A 15,910-nucleotide genomic window follows, 5' to 3' on the forward strand; every position below is an offset into this window, starting at 1 on the left:
GATGAATATAGCGAGCCAAATAACTGTACAACATTCGTAAATGAGTGAAGTTTAAATCAATGATCATATATGAGACATTAGCCAATGATTTATGAGACATTATAAATAAAAATCACAACTGCACAAATTTTCGAGTAGAGTTGTTTATCACTTGTCAATAATGCATGAACGAACATATATGTTTAGACACTAAAGAACAAAATCACTTTGTTTTTAAGGCAAAGTAAATTATCAAGCAACAATTCTAAAAAGAAACACTAAATGTACATCGAAAGGAGAAGATTTGAGGAGCAATAATGTAGGTATTTGTAATAGTAAATTGAAATAGAACAGAGGGAAAATCTTAAAAAATTGTCTGGTATTCAAAAAATAGTGATAACTCACGGACAATCATTATTACATAACTTTAACAAAATAGTATAGGGTGGGTAAAGAATTTACCTCATCTCACAAATAAATCTTCTTATGCGGACATCAATATTATGAACATCTTATGATAAAGAATGTAGAATAATGCCTTTTTTTTTTTTATAAAAATGGTCAGCTTCTCCTTATTCTAAACTGTTTTGGTTTTAAAATTCTAGAAACCTAAACTGAATCGAAAGCCCAAACAAAGTGAATACACAAAGTATTAACTCGTAATTTAAAAATCCTAAACCTACGACCAGTAAAGTAAGACTATATTGAATCCTAAATCTACACCAAAGAGACAATGAAAATTGAATCTTAAACCGACACAAAAGGGACAATAAACCGACACAAAAGGGGACAACGAAAAAAATACCATAATTATAAAAAAAAATAACCTTAAGAATCTGAAAACTAAATGTAACAACCCGACCAGTCGTTTTGAGAGTTGTAGCCTCGTTTTCTCATTTACTGCCCATTTTATGCTTATTAGTTACTATGTGACTTGCCGGGGCAGATGGTTCGGTTTCGGGGGTGTTTCGGAAGGAGTTGAGACCCTTAGTCTCAAGGTAGGAAGCTTAAGTTGAAAAGGTTGACCAGATATTGACTTATGTGTAAACGACTTCAGAGTGGAGTTTTGATTGTTCTGTTAGCTCCATTTGATGATTTTGAATTTAGAAATGTGTTAGGATAGTGATTAGGAGGTCCATAGTTGAATTAGACTTGAAATGACGAAAGTTAGAAATTTAGAAGTTTGACCGAGAGCTGACTTTGTGGTTACCGGGCTCAGATTGGGGTTCCGAGAGTTGGAGTAGGTCCTTTGTGTCATTTGTGACTTGTGTACAAAATTTGAGGTCAATCGGACGTGGTTTGATAGGTTTCGGCATCGAATGTAGAAGTTAGAAGTTCAAAACTTCATTAGGCTTGAATCGATGCGTGATTCGTGGTTTTAGCATTGTTTGATATGATCTGAAGGCTCGAATAAGTTCGTATCGTATTTTAGGACTTGTTGGTATGCTTCATTGGGGTCCCCGGGGCCTCCGGTGGATTTCGGATGGTTAACGGAGTGAAATGGGACTTGGAATGACTGTTGAAGCCTGCTGGTGTGAGTGTTCTGGTTTTTTTCTATGCGATCACGTGGATAGGTCCGCGATTGCGAAGGGTTGATGGTCACTGATGGTAATTTTTTCTATGCGATCGCAAGGAGAGTTCTGCGATCGCGTAGCTGGAGCAGTTAATACATCGCGAACGCGTGGCTCAGGTTGCGTCTAGAGGAAAGGCATGGCTGGGGGTTCACGCGCACTTTGTTCATCGCGAACGCGTGATGTAGTTCGCGATCGCGTAGGTCTAAAGGTCAGTGCATCGCGTTCATATAATGTTTTTCGCGTTCACGTAGGGTTAAATTGTGGGCAGTATAATTTGTGCTTCGTGATCACGAAGCAAATTCCCTGATCGCGAAGAAGGAATGCCTGGGCAGAGACTTGTTTTAAAAACAAGACTTAGGCCATTTTCTCTTATTTTTCATTTCCTTGGCCGATTTTGGAACTTCTTGGAGAGGATTTTTCACCTAGATATTGAAGGTAAGTAATTCCTACCTAATGTAAGTTTAATACATAGATTATGGGTAGATTTTAACATGTAAAATATGAAAATTTTAGGAGATTGGTGAAAAATTAAGTTTTGATAAAAATGGGATTAAACCACGAAAATGATTATGGAATTGAGTAAAAATTACATATTTGAGTTCGTGAGGTTATGAGTAACATTTATCTTCGAAAAGTTCCGGAATCCGGATACGTGGGCCCGAAGGTGAATTTTAGGAATCTTCCAATTTGGGTTGGGTAATTACTCTAGGGACTAAATTATGAATTTTTGAGCTTATATTGATTAATTTATATAATATTTGGCTAGTTTCGGATTGTTCGGCACCGACTTGAGGCTTTATAGTGAAATTGTGGGCCGAAAAGTAAGCTTTGAGACGAGGTAAGTCTCTTGCCTAACCTTGTAAAAGGTAATTTACCATATAGGTGTTTTAAACTATTATTTTCTTCTATTTGTGGTTGCTACGTACGCACGAGGTGACGAGAGTCCATGCGTAGCTACAAATCATGCTTAAGTCCGGGTAGTTTTAGGACCCAAATCATGAAATACTTGTATTGTTTGCACTATACTTGTTAATTTAAGTGCCTAAAATTATATTAAAACTTGATAAATGATTCGTTAAGACTGAATTTCACTTACTTTGAGTTTTGGCGGGTTACTTGACTGTTAATAGAAACTGTGCCTCCTTGTGTATTAGTCTTGTGATAGCTCTTAAATCGGATGTTTATAAAGTATTCTCTCTTCTTGTGGAGCGGGCTGAATGCCTCAGCAGTATAATAGATGCATCTATGGTTCATGCCGGTCGACCCTCGGCAGTGTACACATTATTTTAGATCGGGCCGTACGACCTCAACATAAATCATGCGTGATAAAGCTCGGAGGCCGATTACACTTGATATCATTCTTATGACTTGAGAAAATTATAATTTACTTGATGGCCCGTAATTGTTGAAATTAGTATGTGTTAGTGAAGATTTTAAATTGACTTTTAGTTAAAGAATCACTTATTTACTGTTTGTTACTGTGTTATTATTGTTATTATTGATGTATTCCATACTGGTTTAGAATTTTCATAATTTATTTATTGGCCCATAGTAAGTGTAGTGGTGATGGGCCAATAAGTGTCGATGTCGACCCCTCGTCACTACTTTTTCGAGGTTAGACTGGATACTTATAGGGTACATGTTGTTTATATACTCACGCTACACTTCTGCACTAATCGTGAAGGATCTGAGGCAGATGCATCTGGCTGTAATTCAGGCGCGCACCCCCGTTACCCCGAGACATAGTGGTGAGATGCTTTCTGAGTCTATTATGCAGGGCCTCCAGTCTCTCTTTTGTATTTACTTTCTACCTATCTTATTTCAGACAGTAGCGTAGGTATTTTGTATATTCTACTAGTTGCTCATACACTTGTGACACCGGGTCTTGGGAGAACACTAGTAGATACTTTATGATTTTGGGTATTTATTTCACTGTATCATGCTCTTTCATTGGTTCACACTTTACTTTACTATAATTTTTCACTTCTCATTTACTTAATAAATAAAAATTAACCACTTTAAAATTATTAAAAAGAATAAATACATGGCTAGTTCCCCGTTGGCTTACCTAGTGACGACGTTGGGCGCCATCACGGCCTATAGGAAAAACTGAATCGTGATAACATGGTATCAGAGCACTAGGTTCACGTAGATCTCACAAGTCATGAGCAGGCCTAATAGAGTCTTGCGGATCGGTGCGGAGACGTCCGTACTTATCTTCGAGGGGCTATAGGGTGTTAGGAAACTACTCTTTCTTCATCTTCTATCGTGCAGTTTATGTCGTGCTAAGTATCTTTCTCTTATTCTCTCACAGATGGTGAGAACGCGCCTGACAGATGTACCCGACCGTGGAGGAACTGCTCCCCTGTTGCTAGAGGTTGAGGGAGGGCTCCAGCTCGTGGTAGAGGACGAGGGCGTCCTAGAGTTGCTCCAGTTGTGCCACCAGTGGATCCAGTGGAGGATCTTGTTATTGAGGAGCATGGCGAGGTGCCTGTAGCAGAGCCAGCCCTAGTGGATTTCATGTCCTCACCAGGATTCCAGGAGGTCATGGGCCGTATGCTGCGGTTCATGGATTCTATGATGGAGGATGGTTTATTTTCAGCATACCCATCCACATCTCAGGCGGGAGGGGGAGCACAGACCCCTACCTCTCAGGCTCCAGGGCATGCAACTGCCGTATATCAAACCCCAAGTGCACTACCCGTAGGCGGAGTGTAATGACCCGACCAGATGTTTTGATTTCTAGCGCGTCGTTCAGCGGTTTGAGGCCTTGAGTAGCTTCACTTTAGGTATTATGACTTGTACATGTGGTCGGAATTGAATTTCGGGAAGTTCGGGATTGGGTTGGAAAGAAAATTCTAATTTCAGAAGCTTTAAGTAGGAAGAATTGACTAAGGTGTGAATTTTGAATAAACGACCTCAGAATCGGGATTTGAAGATTTCAATAGGTTCGTATGATGATTTCGGACTTGGGCTTATGTTCGGGTTGAGTATCGGATCACCCGGGAGCATTTTAGCACTTATTATGGAAGGTTAGTATTTCTAAAAGTTTAAGAAATTCTTAAGTTTGACTTGAATTGGATTTTAATGTTACCAATGTCTGTTTGGGATTCCGAGCCTTGGAATAGTTTCGTTATGTCGTTTATGACATGTGTGCAAAATTTGGGCTCAATCGGACTTGATTTGATAGGTTTTGGCGTCGAGTGTAGAAGTTAGAAGTTTTAAAGTTTATTAAGCTTGAATTGAGGTGTGATTCACGGTTTTAGCATTGTTTGGTGTGATTTGGAGGCCCGACTAAGTTTGTATAATGTTTTAGTATGGGTTAGTATAATTGGTTAAGGTACCGAGGGCCTCGGGTGAATTTCGGAGGGTAACAGATCGAGTTTGGGCTTGGGGGAAAGCTGAGGCAGCTGGTGTCTGGTGCAATCGCACCTACGAGAAAAGGGCCATAGGTGCGAGACCGCAGAAGCGGCCTAGGGGTCGCAGATGCGGAATGGAGTGAGGGTGGATGGATTCGCAAGTGCGAGGAAATTTCCGCACCTGCGGGCTCGCAAATGCAGGCGGAGGAGTGCAGAAGCGAGAACTGGGCTGAGGGGGAAGGTCGCTGAAGCTACAGTTCGTGCGCAGAAGCGCATTTTGGCACGCAGAAACAGGGATGGATCGGGTGAGGGACATTCGCAGAAGCGAGTTTTTACTTGCAAAAGCGAGGCCGCAGATACGGTAATTCTGTCCGCAGAAGCGAAAATAGGGCAGAACATAAGGGATCGAACTTGGTCATTTCATCATTTTCGTTTGGGATTTTTGGAGCTCAGTTCTTGGGAGATTTTGAGGAGTTTCTTCATGTAACACAAGGTAAGTAATTTCCCACTTGTTATGAGCTAAATGCAAGGTTTATATGTGGATTTAAAACTGAAAATTTGGGATTTTGGTAGAAAAACCTAGAAATTGGTATTTGTGGATTTTGACCACGAAATTTGACATGGAATTTAGGATAAATTATATAATTGCGTTCGTGGTGTTATGGGTAGAGTTATCTTTGAAAATTTTTCGGAATCCGGGCACGTGGGCCCGAGGGTTGATTTTATAGATTTTTCGAGTGGAGTTGGGAAATGTTTGAATAGTTTTGGACCGACGGGCATCAGTTTGAGGTATTGTAGTGGCATTAGATCCGGTTAAGGAACTTCGGAGCGAGATAAGTCTCCCGTCTAACTCTGTGAGGGGGAAACTACCCCTAGGTGATGTATTTATTATGTGTTACTTGTTGCGGGGGATACGTACGCACGAGGTGATGAGAGTCCGCACGTAGTTAGATTCATGTTATGTCCGAGTAGACTTAGGTTCCCGCCATGCTATAATTATATTATTTGAGTTGTCTCTTGCCTATTAAATTCCTTTTATTTATGTTATGACTTGAGACTAGACTTGTGTATAGTGATAGATTTGATATGGTAGAGATCCGACAAGCTTCATGATTAGCCACGAAATAATTGTACTCCTCTTATAAATTCCTCGCACGTTATGCATTCTCATCGAAAATGTCCCTTAAAAATTTATAACTCACACGTCTATTCGTGAGTGGGGTTCAAGGACCCATCAAAGCTTCTTATTTTAATAGGATCGGGTCGTCCGCCTCGGCAGGATAGATACATATATGGTTTGTGTCGTTCAACCCTCGGCAGTGCGCACATTATGATGGATCGGGCTGTACTCCTTAACAGGATTTATGTACCACATTCTCATGGGAGTGGGCCATTCGCCTCAGCAATAATAGATGTATTTATGGTTTGACAATGTTGTGACGGATCGGGCCGTACGTCTCGGCATTTTTATAAAATACTCTTATGAAATCGTGCGTAATAATTGGCAAGAAGCCAGCATATCTGTGAGCTTTTCCTGATCGAACTGTGACGACCTATCTGGTAAGGTCCATTGTATATTCTCTGATTGAGGAGGCAGCTACTAGCTACGAGTTTGAGTTACTGCCGAGAGGAGGATTGTACCACGTATTATACTTGTTACTTTATTTTTTTTCTCTGGTTCACATCTGTTTACTTTTACTGTATCTGTCTTATTGGACCACTAGTAAGTGTCGATGTCGGCCTCTCGTCACTACTTCTCTGGGGTTAGGCTAGATACTTACTGGGTACACGTTGATTACTATACTTGTTGCACTTTTTGTGCAGGAACTTATATGTCTGGTGGTCTTTTGGGCGCAGAGGCGTGGCCACTGCGGGGACTTTACTGTGAGCTACAATTCATGCTCCGATCTGCAGCCTGCAGAGTCTCCGTCAGAGTTATTTATATATCCCATCTAATTTGTATTCCAGACAGAGGTTGTATTTTATTTTATTTTCTAGTTGATGCTCATGCACTTGTGACACCGGGTTTTGGGGGTTTCTACGGGTTGTTCACTATTATAATTGTGTAAATACTTTCATTTACTCGGTAAATTCTATTTGTTGCTGTTCAATTAATGAAAACCAAGATTTCAAAACACTAAAAATGAGTAATTAAATTGGTAAATTACCGTTGGCTTGCCTGACGACGGTGTTAGGCGCCTTCACGACCTTTAGCGGATTTTGGATTATGACAGCTTGGTATCAGAGCGTTAGGTTTACTTAGGTCTCACGAGTTATGAGCAAGTCTAGTAGAGTCTTACGGATTGGTACAGAGATGTATGTACTTATCTTCAAGAGGATACATGGCTGTTAGGAGCACTTCCCTTCTTGATTCCTCATCGTGTGATTTGATTCCATTGAGGTTTGTGCCTTTATTTCCGTCCTACTCGATCTTATGCAACACGAAATGCTTGTTATCAATTGGGCATCGAGGAGTTGTAGTGGTACTGCAAACGTGGTGTGGGATGTTTTTCCCTGCGTGTTCGAGCAGGTTATTATCGTCGTCTTGCGAAAGAATGTTATGTCAATCAGCTTAGTAGCTGTATTTCCGGTGGTTTTAAGGCTATGCACAAATTGCTACGATGTTCGTGCGTCGTTATCACACGGTATTGATGTAATGGTGGGGTGCTCGTTTATATGTTGAGTCGGTGAATGACTTGAAGAGAGGATTTCTCAGTGCATGATTTAGGGGTTCAACATTTAATTCCAGCAAAGGAAAGGCAATTGGACTATAGATGTCCAGGTTTGGTTGATGGATTAACGAGACTTGATATTTTCGATGCATGGTGGAATCTTCATTATGATGCGGTGTCATAGTCCTTGTTTGAACACATTACGGTTCGTCGGTGTTATGGTCTTCTTTGATTTTGACTTCGGGGCAGGGTGTTATGAAATGGTGCCTGAGGGGAGGTTGTCAGAAATAGCAGTATGCAGCGGTTCAGAATCGAATTGGTATTTCTAATGTTGATGGCTCGAGAAAGATGATCTTTGAATTGGCTTAGAGTCAGTAACAGCCTATTAGTTCATGTGCTATAGAGATGGATTTTGATTTGAGGCAACATTTGGCAGCAAGGTATGAGGGAGGACATTGCGGGAAGTGTTTTGCGGTGGTTAAAGTACTAGCAGGTCAAGTATGAAGAGTAGAGATTGAGAAGTTTCTTAAAGGAGATGGTTTAACCGAAGTAAGAGTAGCAGATTAGCATATGGATTCCGTGGTAGGATAGCCGCGTGCCTTATGAAAATGGAGAACGGTTTGGGAACCGTGATGGAAGGCGATTTGGCCTACAGATTTTATTTGGAATGGTGGTCACGGTACGAAGAAAGATTGAGTGTGACCGAAAGGAGTTGCTTGAAATGAAGAGGAGTGTGAGGATTTGATTATCGTTTTAGATGCAGTATGACTTGAGTTCGGAAGGTATTGTTGAATTCCACATGTGGGTTATCTCCTATGAGCAAGTTAGCGGTTGCGTGATGTTGATGAAGTTTCTACAAAGAATTCTACTTGCTACCGAGTAAGAGGTCAATATGTGATTGTGACTGGTGATTTAGAATGTTCATGAAAAGCTTAACAAAAGACTTCGAGAAGTCTGGCGGGTTAACGGTGCGAGATCATGATAATTGAGAAGGAGGAATCATTGTGGGCTCTACATTGTGTGATGGTATCTTAAAGCTAAGTGGGGGAGCCCCACCGTCTACGATTGGATCACGTGGTTGTCTGCTTGTGCGGTTTCTGGTTATCGATGCGTTGGTGGATTATTTATGACTAAGAAAAGGAACCATCAGGGGTAATTCAGCAAAGAACTTGATGAATGTGTGTTATACTTCGCCTTATCGATTGAGGTGCATGTTTCGGGAAGACCCGGAGTTTATACTTCTTGTGGATGTAAGGTACAAGGAAAAGAATTCAGTTGGTTTCCTCTTTGAGCGGGGTGTTCATGATCTAGCAGAGCGTTAGAGTTTGGTTATATTCAGTATCATGTCAGAGTGGGTGACTTTCAACAACGGTTCTAGTGGGTCCAAGAATTTAAGTGTAGTGCCTAAGGATTTCGGGTCTGTTGTGTGGTTAAGGATCGAGTTTTCGCCATGGATTACGAACGGTACATGGAATATTCTATGTTATCATCGGATATGCAGTGCAGTATAAGAGAAAAGTATGAGGTGGTTCATGGGTATTGAGACGATATAGTCTCGTGATTCGGGTCACTCGGGATGAGTGCAGATTGAGTTTGTTATGTTGTGAATGGAGCTAACGTTATTTCTAAGGCAGGTCAAGGGTAAATTTAAAGAAGTTGGGTTGGTTGTAATGGTTGAATCAGCATGATTGTGGCAATGGTCGGTTCATTCGGTGTGTGAAATTATAACATATGGTTTGTGGTTGTACATGCAGGCTTGACAACCACCATGACTTGATTGATTTGGGAGGCATGTGGTTTTAAATGGCTTTGTGGTGTAAATGGACTTCTGGAAGAGTTATGGAAATTTAGATCATGACTTGAGGTTTGTATTTTCTACGGTCTGGGAATTCAATTACATGTTGCATGGGTTCTTCTGAATTGAGCTAAGTGAAAGGCTTCTAGCCAATGGAGTGTTTATTCTACTAGTGGTTTAGGAGTTATGGTGAATTCTGGTATTCTCGCATAGTGGCATGATAGGTGCAGTAAGTGGCTTGGGAATTTGAAAGCTGAGGATCAAGGTTGCGGCTCGATATTGTCAAGGATGTCACGAGCTCGGATGATTTAGAAAATAATTTAGATGTTCAGAGTAAGCTGACATTATTCTAGTTTCGCCTTGGAATGGTGTTCTGTGGAAAGAGAATTGTGTATTGAATTGCAGGTTCTTGAATTGCTTTACAAATTAGTACGGTTGGTGGTATGGAGGTGCAGACTTTGCTACCTGGGCGAAAGGTCGTGGGAGCATACCCCACGAGGAAATTGTATGAGTGTGACATGCTAGTCACCTGATTATTAAAGATTGAAACCAAGTACGGAGATTTTGGTACCATCGTTAATATGAGAGTTTATGCTTGGAAGGCGCCCTATTCCTTTGGTTGTGAACTGAGGGGGTTGTGCCAGATTGAGACGACTGGATTATTCACACGTGTGTTGAGATCTCGTGTAGTTTGTGGGGTCATATGAGCAGGATGGCTCTCGAGATGCAGGTCATTTATCACACCTTAGTCGTTCTTGGGTTTTGTAGCGTATGGCACCATCCGTCTCCCCAGAGTTGTATTTTTGCACTTAGTATGCTTGTGGCCGATATTTGGTACTCCATAGGTAGAAGCGTTATGGCTTGATGAGCATGTCCTTATTTATGGTTATGAGTGGATCGGGTGGCACGCCGCCACAGGTATGTTATTTGGATCGGGCCGTACACCGCAACGATATCATTTTGGATCGGGTTGCACACCGCAACGGTATCATGTTTGGATCGGGTTGCACGCCGCAACAATGATATGTTGAGTATGGTTCCCTATATCTATTCCTGCATATTTTGTTTCTCATTTTTTTAGAAGGGTTCATAACATCTGTTTGACCATTTATTTCATTGCGCGAGCTGGGTAATCCTTTTCCAGAGTTCGTTCCTCCTTACGTGTCATATTCGAGTTATAGTTTGTCGGCGCATTGATGGCGTCATATGAGATCTGAGTCAGTGTTCGAGGTGGCTTATTGCCTGAGCAGCTTGTACTGGGTGAGACGAGATTATTGGACCTGAAATTAATGCGATTAGATTTATATAAGGTACATTAAAGGCAAAATATCGTTATTCAGTTCAGAATGAGGTAATAGTTCTTATCAGGAGGAAAGACTCCATGAATTATTGATTCGGCAGATGGTTACGATTTCTACACATCTCTTTCGTTATGGCAGTATTACGAGAGTTGGAACAAGATTTATATACGCCATGAGATGTATTGCGGGCATTAGATTCATAAAATTTCAGCTATTGTAGTAAGAGGATGTTATTATGGGCAACCGAATTATGTTGTGCATGGTGTGATTTCATCCTAGGTGTATGATCATGTTGTGGTACAGTGCGTGGTGATTGGTATGGTGTTCGTGTGTTAGAATCACGTCTCGTAAAGAAATTCGGAAGTTAGAACTTGGTTCTAAAGCTTGTTAGCTAAGGCTAAAGGGATGACCTTCAGTCCGACTCGAGCTAATGTGCCCAACTAGGTTGTGATGGCATGGGTAGGTGCACAAGGTGTTAAACAGTAAATTTGGACAACTCCGGAGCAGTCCTTAGCACGTTCGAGGACGAATGCATGTTTAAGTGGGGGAGAATGTAATGACCCGACCGGTCATTTTTACCTCTAGCACGTCGTTCAGCGTTTTGAGGCCTTGAGTAGCTTCACTTCAGGTATTATGACTTGTACGTATGGTCGGAATGGAATTTTGGGAAGTTCGGGATTGGGTTGGAAAGAAAATTCTAATTTTGGAAGCTTTAAGTAGGAAGAATTAGCTAAGGTGTGACTTTTGAGTAAACCACCTCGGAATCGGGATTTGAAGGTTGCAATAGGTTTGTATGATGATTTCAGACTTGGGCGTATGTTCGGTTTGAGTATCGGATCGTCCGGGAGCATTTCAATGCTTATTATGGAAGGTTGGTATTTTTAAAAGTTTAAGAAATTCTTAAGGTTGACTTGAAGTGGATTTTAATGTTACCAATGTCCGTTTAGGATTCTGAGCCTTGGAATAGCTTTGTTATGGCATTTATGACCTGTGTGTAAAATTTGGGGTCAATCGGACTTGATTTAATAGGTTTCGACGTCGAATGTAGAAGTTAGAAGTTTTAAAGTTTATTAAGCTTGACTTGGGGTGAGATTCGTGGTTTTAGCATTTTTTGATGTGATTTGGAGGCCCGACTAAGTTCGTATGATGTTTTAGGACGCGTTGGTATAATTGGTTAAGGTCCTGAGGGCCTCGGGTGGATTTCGGAGGGTTAACGGATCGTGTTTGGGCTTAGGGGAAAGCTGAGGTAGCTGGTGTCTGGTGCAATCGCACCTACGAGAAAAGGCCGCAGGTGCGAGACCGCAGAAGCGGCCCAGGGGTCGCAAATGCGGAATGGAGTGTGGGTGGATGGATTCGCAGGAGCGAGGAAATTTCCGCACCTGCGAGCTCGCAGATGCGGGCGGAGGAGCGTAGAAGCAGGAGCTGGGCTGAGGGGGAAGGCCGCAGAAGCGGTAGTTCGTGCGCCGAAGCGCATTTTGGCATTCAGAAGCGGAGATGGCTTAGGTGAGGGACGTTCGTAGAAACGAGTTTTTACTCGCAAAAGCGAGGCCGCATATGCGGAAATTCTGTCTGCAGAAGTGAAAACTGGGCAGAACATAAAGGATCGAACTTGGTCATTTCATCATTTTCGTTTGAAATATTTGGAGCTCGGTTCTTGGGCGATTTTGAGGAGTTTCTTCATGTAACACAAGGTAAGTAATTTCCCACTTGTTGGGAGCTAAAGGTAAGGTTTATATGTGGATTTAAGGAGGAAAATTTGGGGAAATTTGGGATTTTGGTAGAAAAAACTAGAAATTGGTATTTGTGAATTTTGACCCCGAAATTTGACATGGAATTTGGGATAAATTATATAATTGAGTTCGTGGTGTTATGGGTAAAGTTATCTTCGAACATTTTTGGAATCCGGGCACATGGGCTCGAGGGTTGATTTTATAGATTTTTCGGGCGGAGTTGGGAATTGTTTAAATTGATTAACTATGGGTTTAGAGTATATTTTTTGATTGGTTTTCACGTTGTTTGAATAGTTTTGGACCGACGGGCATCAATTTGAGGTATTGGAGTGGCATTGGAGCCGGGTATGGAACTTCGGAGCGAGGTAAGTCTCTTGGCTAACTCTGTGTGGGGGAAACTACCCCTAGGTGATGTATTTATTATGTGCTACTTGTCACGGGGGCTACGTATGCACGAGGTGACGAGAGTCCGTACGTAGTTAGTTTCATGCTATGTCCGGGTAGACTTAGGTTCCCGCATGCTATAATTGTACTATTTGAGTTGTCTCTTGCCTATTAAATTCTTTTATTTTACGTTGCGACTTGAGACTAGACTTGCATAGAGTGATAGACTTGATATGGTAGAGATTCGTTGGGCTTCATGATTAGCTGCGAAATAATTGTACTCCTCTTACAAATTCCTCCCATGTTATGCGTTCTCATCGAAAGGTGTCCCTTAAAAATTTATAACTCACACGTGTATTCGTGAGTGGGGGTCAAGGACCCGTCAAAGCTTTTTATTCTAATGGGATCGGGCCGTCCGCCTCGGCAGGATAGATACATATATGGTTTGTGCCGTTCCACCCTCGGCAGTGCACACACTATGATAGTTCGGTATGTATGCCTCAACAGGATTTATGTACCACACTCTCATGGGAGCGGGCCGTTCAGCTCGGCAATAATAGATGTATCTATGGTTTGGAAATGTTATGACGGATCGGGCCGTACGCCTCGGCATTTCTATAAAATACTCTTATGAAATCATGCGTAATAATTGGCAAGAAGGCCAGCATATCTGTGAGCTTTTCCTAATCGAACTGTGACGACCTATATGGTAAGGTCCATTGTATATTCTCGGATTGAGGAGGCAGCTACTAGGTGAGAGTTTGAGTTACTGCCGAGAGGAGGATTGCACCACGTATGTTACTTGTTACTTCATTTATTTTCTCTGGTTCACATCTATTTACTTTTACTGTATCTGTCTTATTGGACCACTAGTAAGTGTCGATGTCGACCTCTCGTCACTATTTCTCTAGGGTTAGGCTAGATACTTACTGGATATGCGTTGATTACTACACTTGCTGCACTTTTTGTGCAGGAACTTATATGTCTGGTGGTCTTTTGGGCGCAGAGGCGTGGCCACTGCGGGGACTTTATCGTGAGCTGCAATTCACGCTCCGATCCGCAGCATGCAGAGTCTCCGCCAGAGTTATTTATATATCCTATCTAATTTATATTCCAGATAGAGGTTGTATTTTATTTTATTTCCTCGTTGATGCTCATGCACTTGTTACACCGAGTTTTCGAGGTTTCTACGGGTTGTTCGCTATTATAATTGTGTAAATACTTTCATTTACTCGGTAAATACTATTTGATGTTGTTCAATTAATGAAAATCGCGATTTCAAAACACTAAAAATGAGTAATTAAATTAGTAAATTACCGTTGGCTTGCCTGACGGTGGTGTTAGGCGCCATCACGACCTTCAGCAGATTTTGGGTCGTGACACGGAGCTCAGCCAGTTGTAGCGGCTATACCAGAGCCCAGACCAGCTGCGACCGGCGAGCCGCAGAAGCTATTGGATAGATGGACCAGGCTACATCCTCCTTCCTTTGGAGGTGAGCGACATGAGGACCCCCAGGACTCAGGGACAGACTACACAACATGAGGATATTGGAGTCCAATGGGGTGGACTTTGCCGCCTTTTAGCTGGAGGGCAGGGCCCGTAGATGATGGCAGTCCTATCTTCTCAGCAGACTAGGAGGTTCTCTTCCCTTGACTTGGGACTAGTTCACACGTCTCTTTCTGGAGAGATATATTCCACCCTCTTAGAAGGAAAAGTTGCGGGGTCAGTTCGAGTGGCTCCAGCAGGGTTAGATGTCTGTGACCGACTATGAGGCAAGATTCCCTAAGTTGTCTCGCCATGCACTTATGATACTCCCCGACGATACAGAAAGAGTGCGGAGGTTTATTGTGGGTTCACACTATGGTATCCAGGTCACTATGGCCCGAGAGGTTCAGATGGGGACTCCTTACGAGCAGGTTGTGGAGATAGCTCGGAGGATTGATGGTATTCTTCAGCAGGGCCGAGAGCAGACGCCGAGGGACAAGCGATTTTTATTTTTTGGGGGGTTCAATGGTGCTCCGTCTGGGGGCAGAGGTCAATTTGCGAGGGGTCAGTCTAGCAGGCCCACATATCCAGCACCGCCCCCTCCTCGGGGTGCTCCAGTGCGGCCCTATTTCAGTGCCATTCTAAAGAGCTCCTACCATCCATCGGCTATTCAGGGTTCCTCCAGTGGGAGTTCAGGTCCCCAGAGTCAGACTCAGGGTCAGACATCTTCCGCACCAAGAAGTTGTTACGAGTGCGGGGATCTTGGTCATGTGAGGAGATTTTGCCCCAGGCTTTGGGGCATGGCAGTACAACAGGGTTATCAGCCTATGATTATAGAACCAGTTATTGAACCAGCCGTCCGGCCGCCCAAAGATGGAGGGCAGGTTAGTAAGGGCCGTCCTAGAGGTGGAGGCCAGTCAGGTGGTGCTCCAGCTAGGTTGTATGCTTTTCCAGCCAGACCAGATGCAATAGCTTCAGATGCCGTGATCACATGTATTATTTCTGTCTGCGGTAGGGATGCTTTAGTACTATTTGACCTAGGGTCTACATATTCATATGTTTCATCTCTGTTTACTCATTTTCTAGGCGTTCCTCACAAGTCCTTGGGTACTCCTGTATATGTGTCCACGCAAGTGGGCGATTCTATTGTTGTGGATCAGATTTACCGGTCCTGTATCATGACTTTATGTGGTTATGTGACTATAGTGGATCTTCTGTTGCTCGATATGAACGACTTTGAGCTCATCTTGGGCATGGACTGGTTGTCTCGGTACCATGCCGTCCTTGATTGACATGCCAAGACTATTACCTTGGCGATACTAGAGTTGCTTAGAATGGAATGTAAGGGTTTATCTGTCAGTGCATCTAGTCGGGTTATCTCTTTACCAATGGGGTATCTTTTGCTGTATTTCAGATGATGGGTTCCGCCAAGAGGTGGTGAAGAGATTATACATTGACCCGACCAGTCGGATCGCCTGCACTTACATGGGAGCAGTTCTCTTAGCTATTTCTGGAAAAGTTCCTCCCTATCACACTGAGAGAGGAATTCCGCAAGCAATTTGAGCGTCTACAGCAGGGCAGTATGACTGTTACTCAGTATGAGTCCCGTTTTGTGGATTTGGCCCGTCATG

General features: G+C 42.6%; 1 protein-coding gene across 1 annotated transcript; it reads left to right on the forward strand.

Annotated features, from left to right (window-relative positions):
* The first annotated feature begins 14,545 nt into the window (after positions 1–14,545).
* LOC138910181 (uncharacterized) lies at positions 14,546–15,571 on the forward strand. Its single transcript, XM_070201403.1, has one exon. The coding sequence runs from the start codon at positions 14,546–14,548 to the stop codon at positions 15,569–15,571; it is 1,026 nt and encodes a 341-aa protein (XP_070057504.1).
* Positions 15,572–15,910: the final 339 nt, after the last annotated feature.

This window comes from Nicotiana tomentosiformis, chromosome 4, assembly GCF_000390325.3.
Source record: "Nicotiana tomentosiformis chromosome 4, ASM39032v3, whole genome shotgun sequence".
Lineage (NCBI taxonomy): Eukaryota > Viridiplantae > Streptophyta > Magnoliopsida > Solanales > Solanaceae > Nicotiana > Nicotiana tomentosiformis.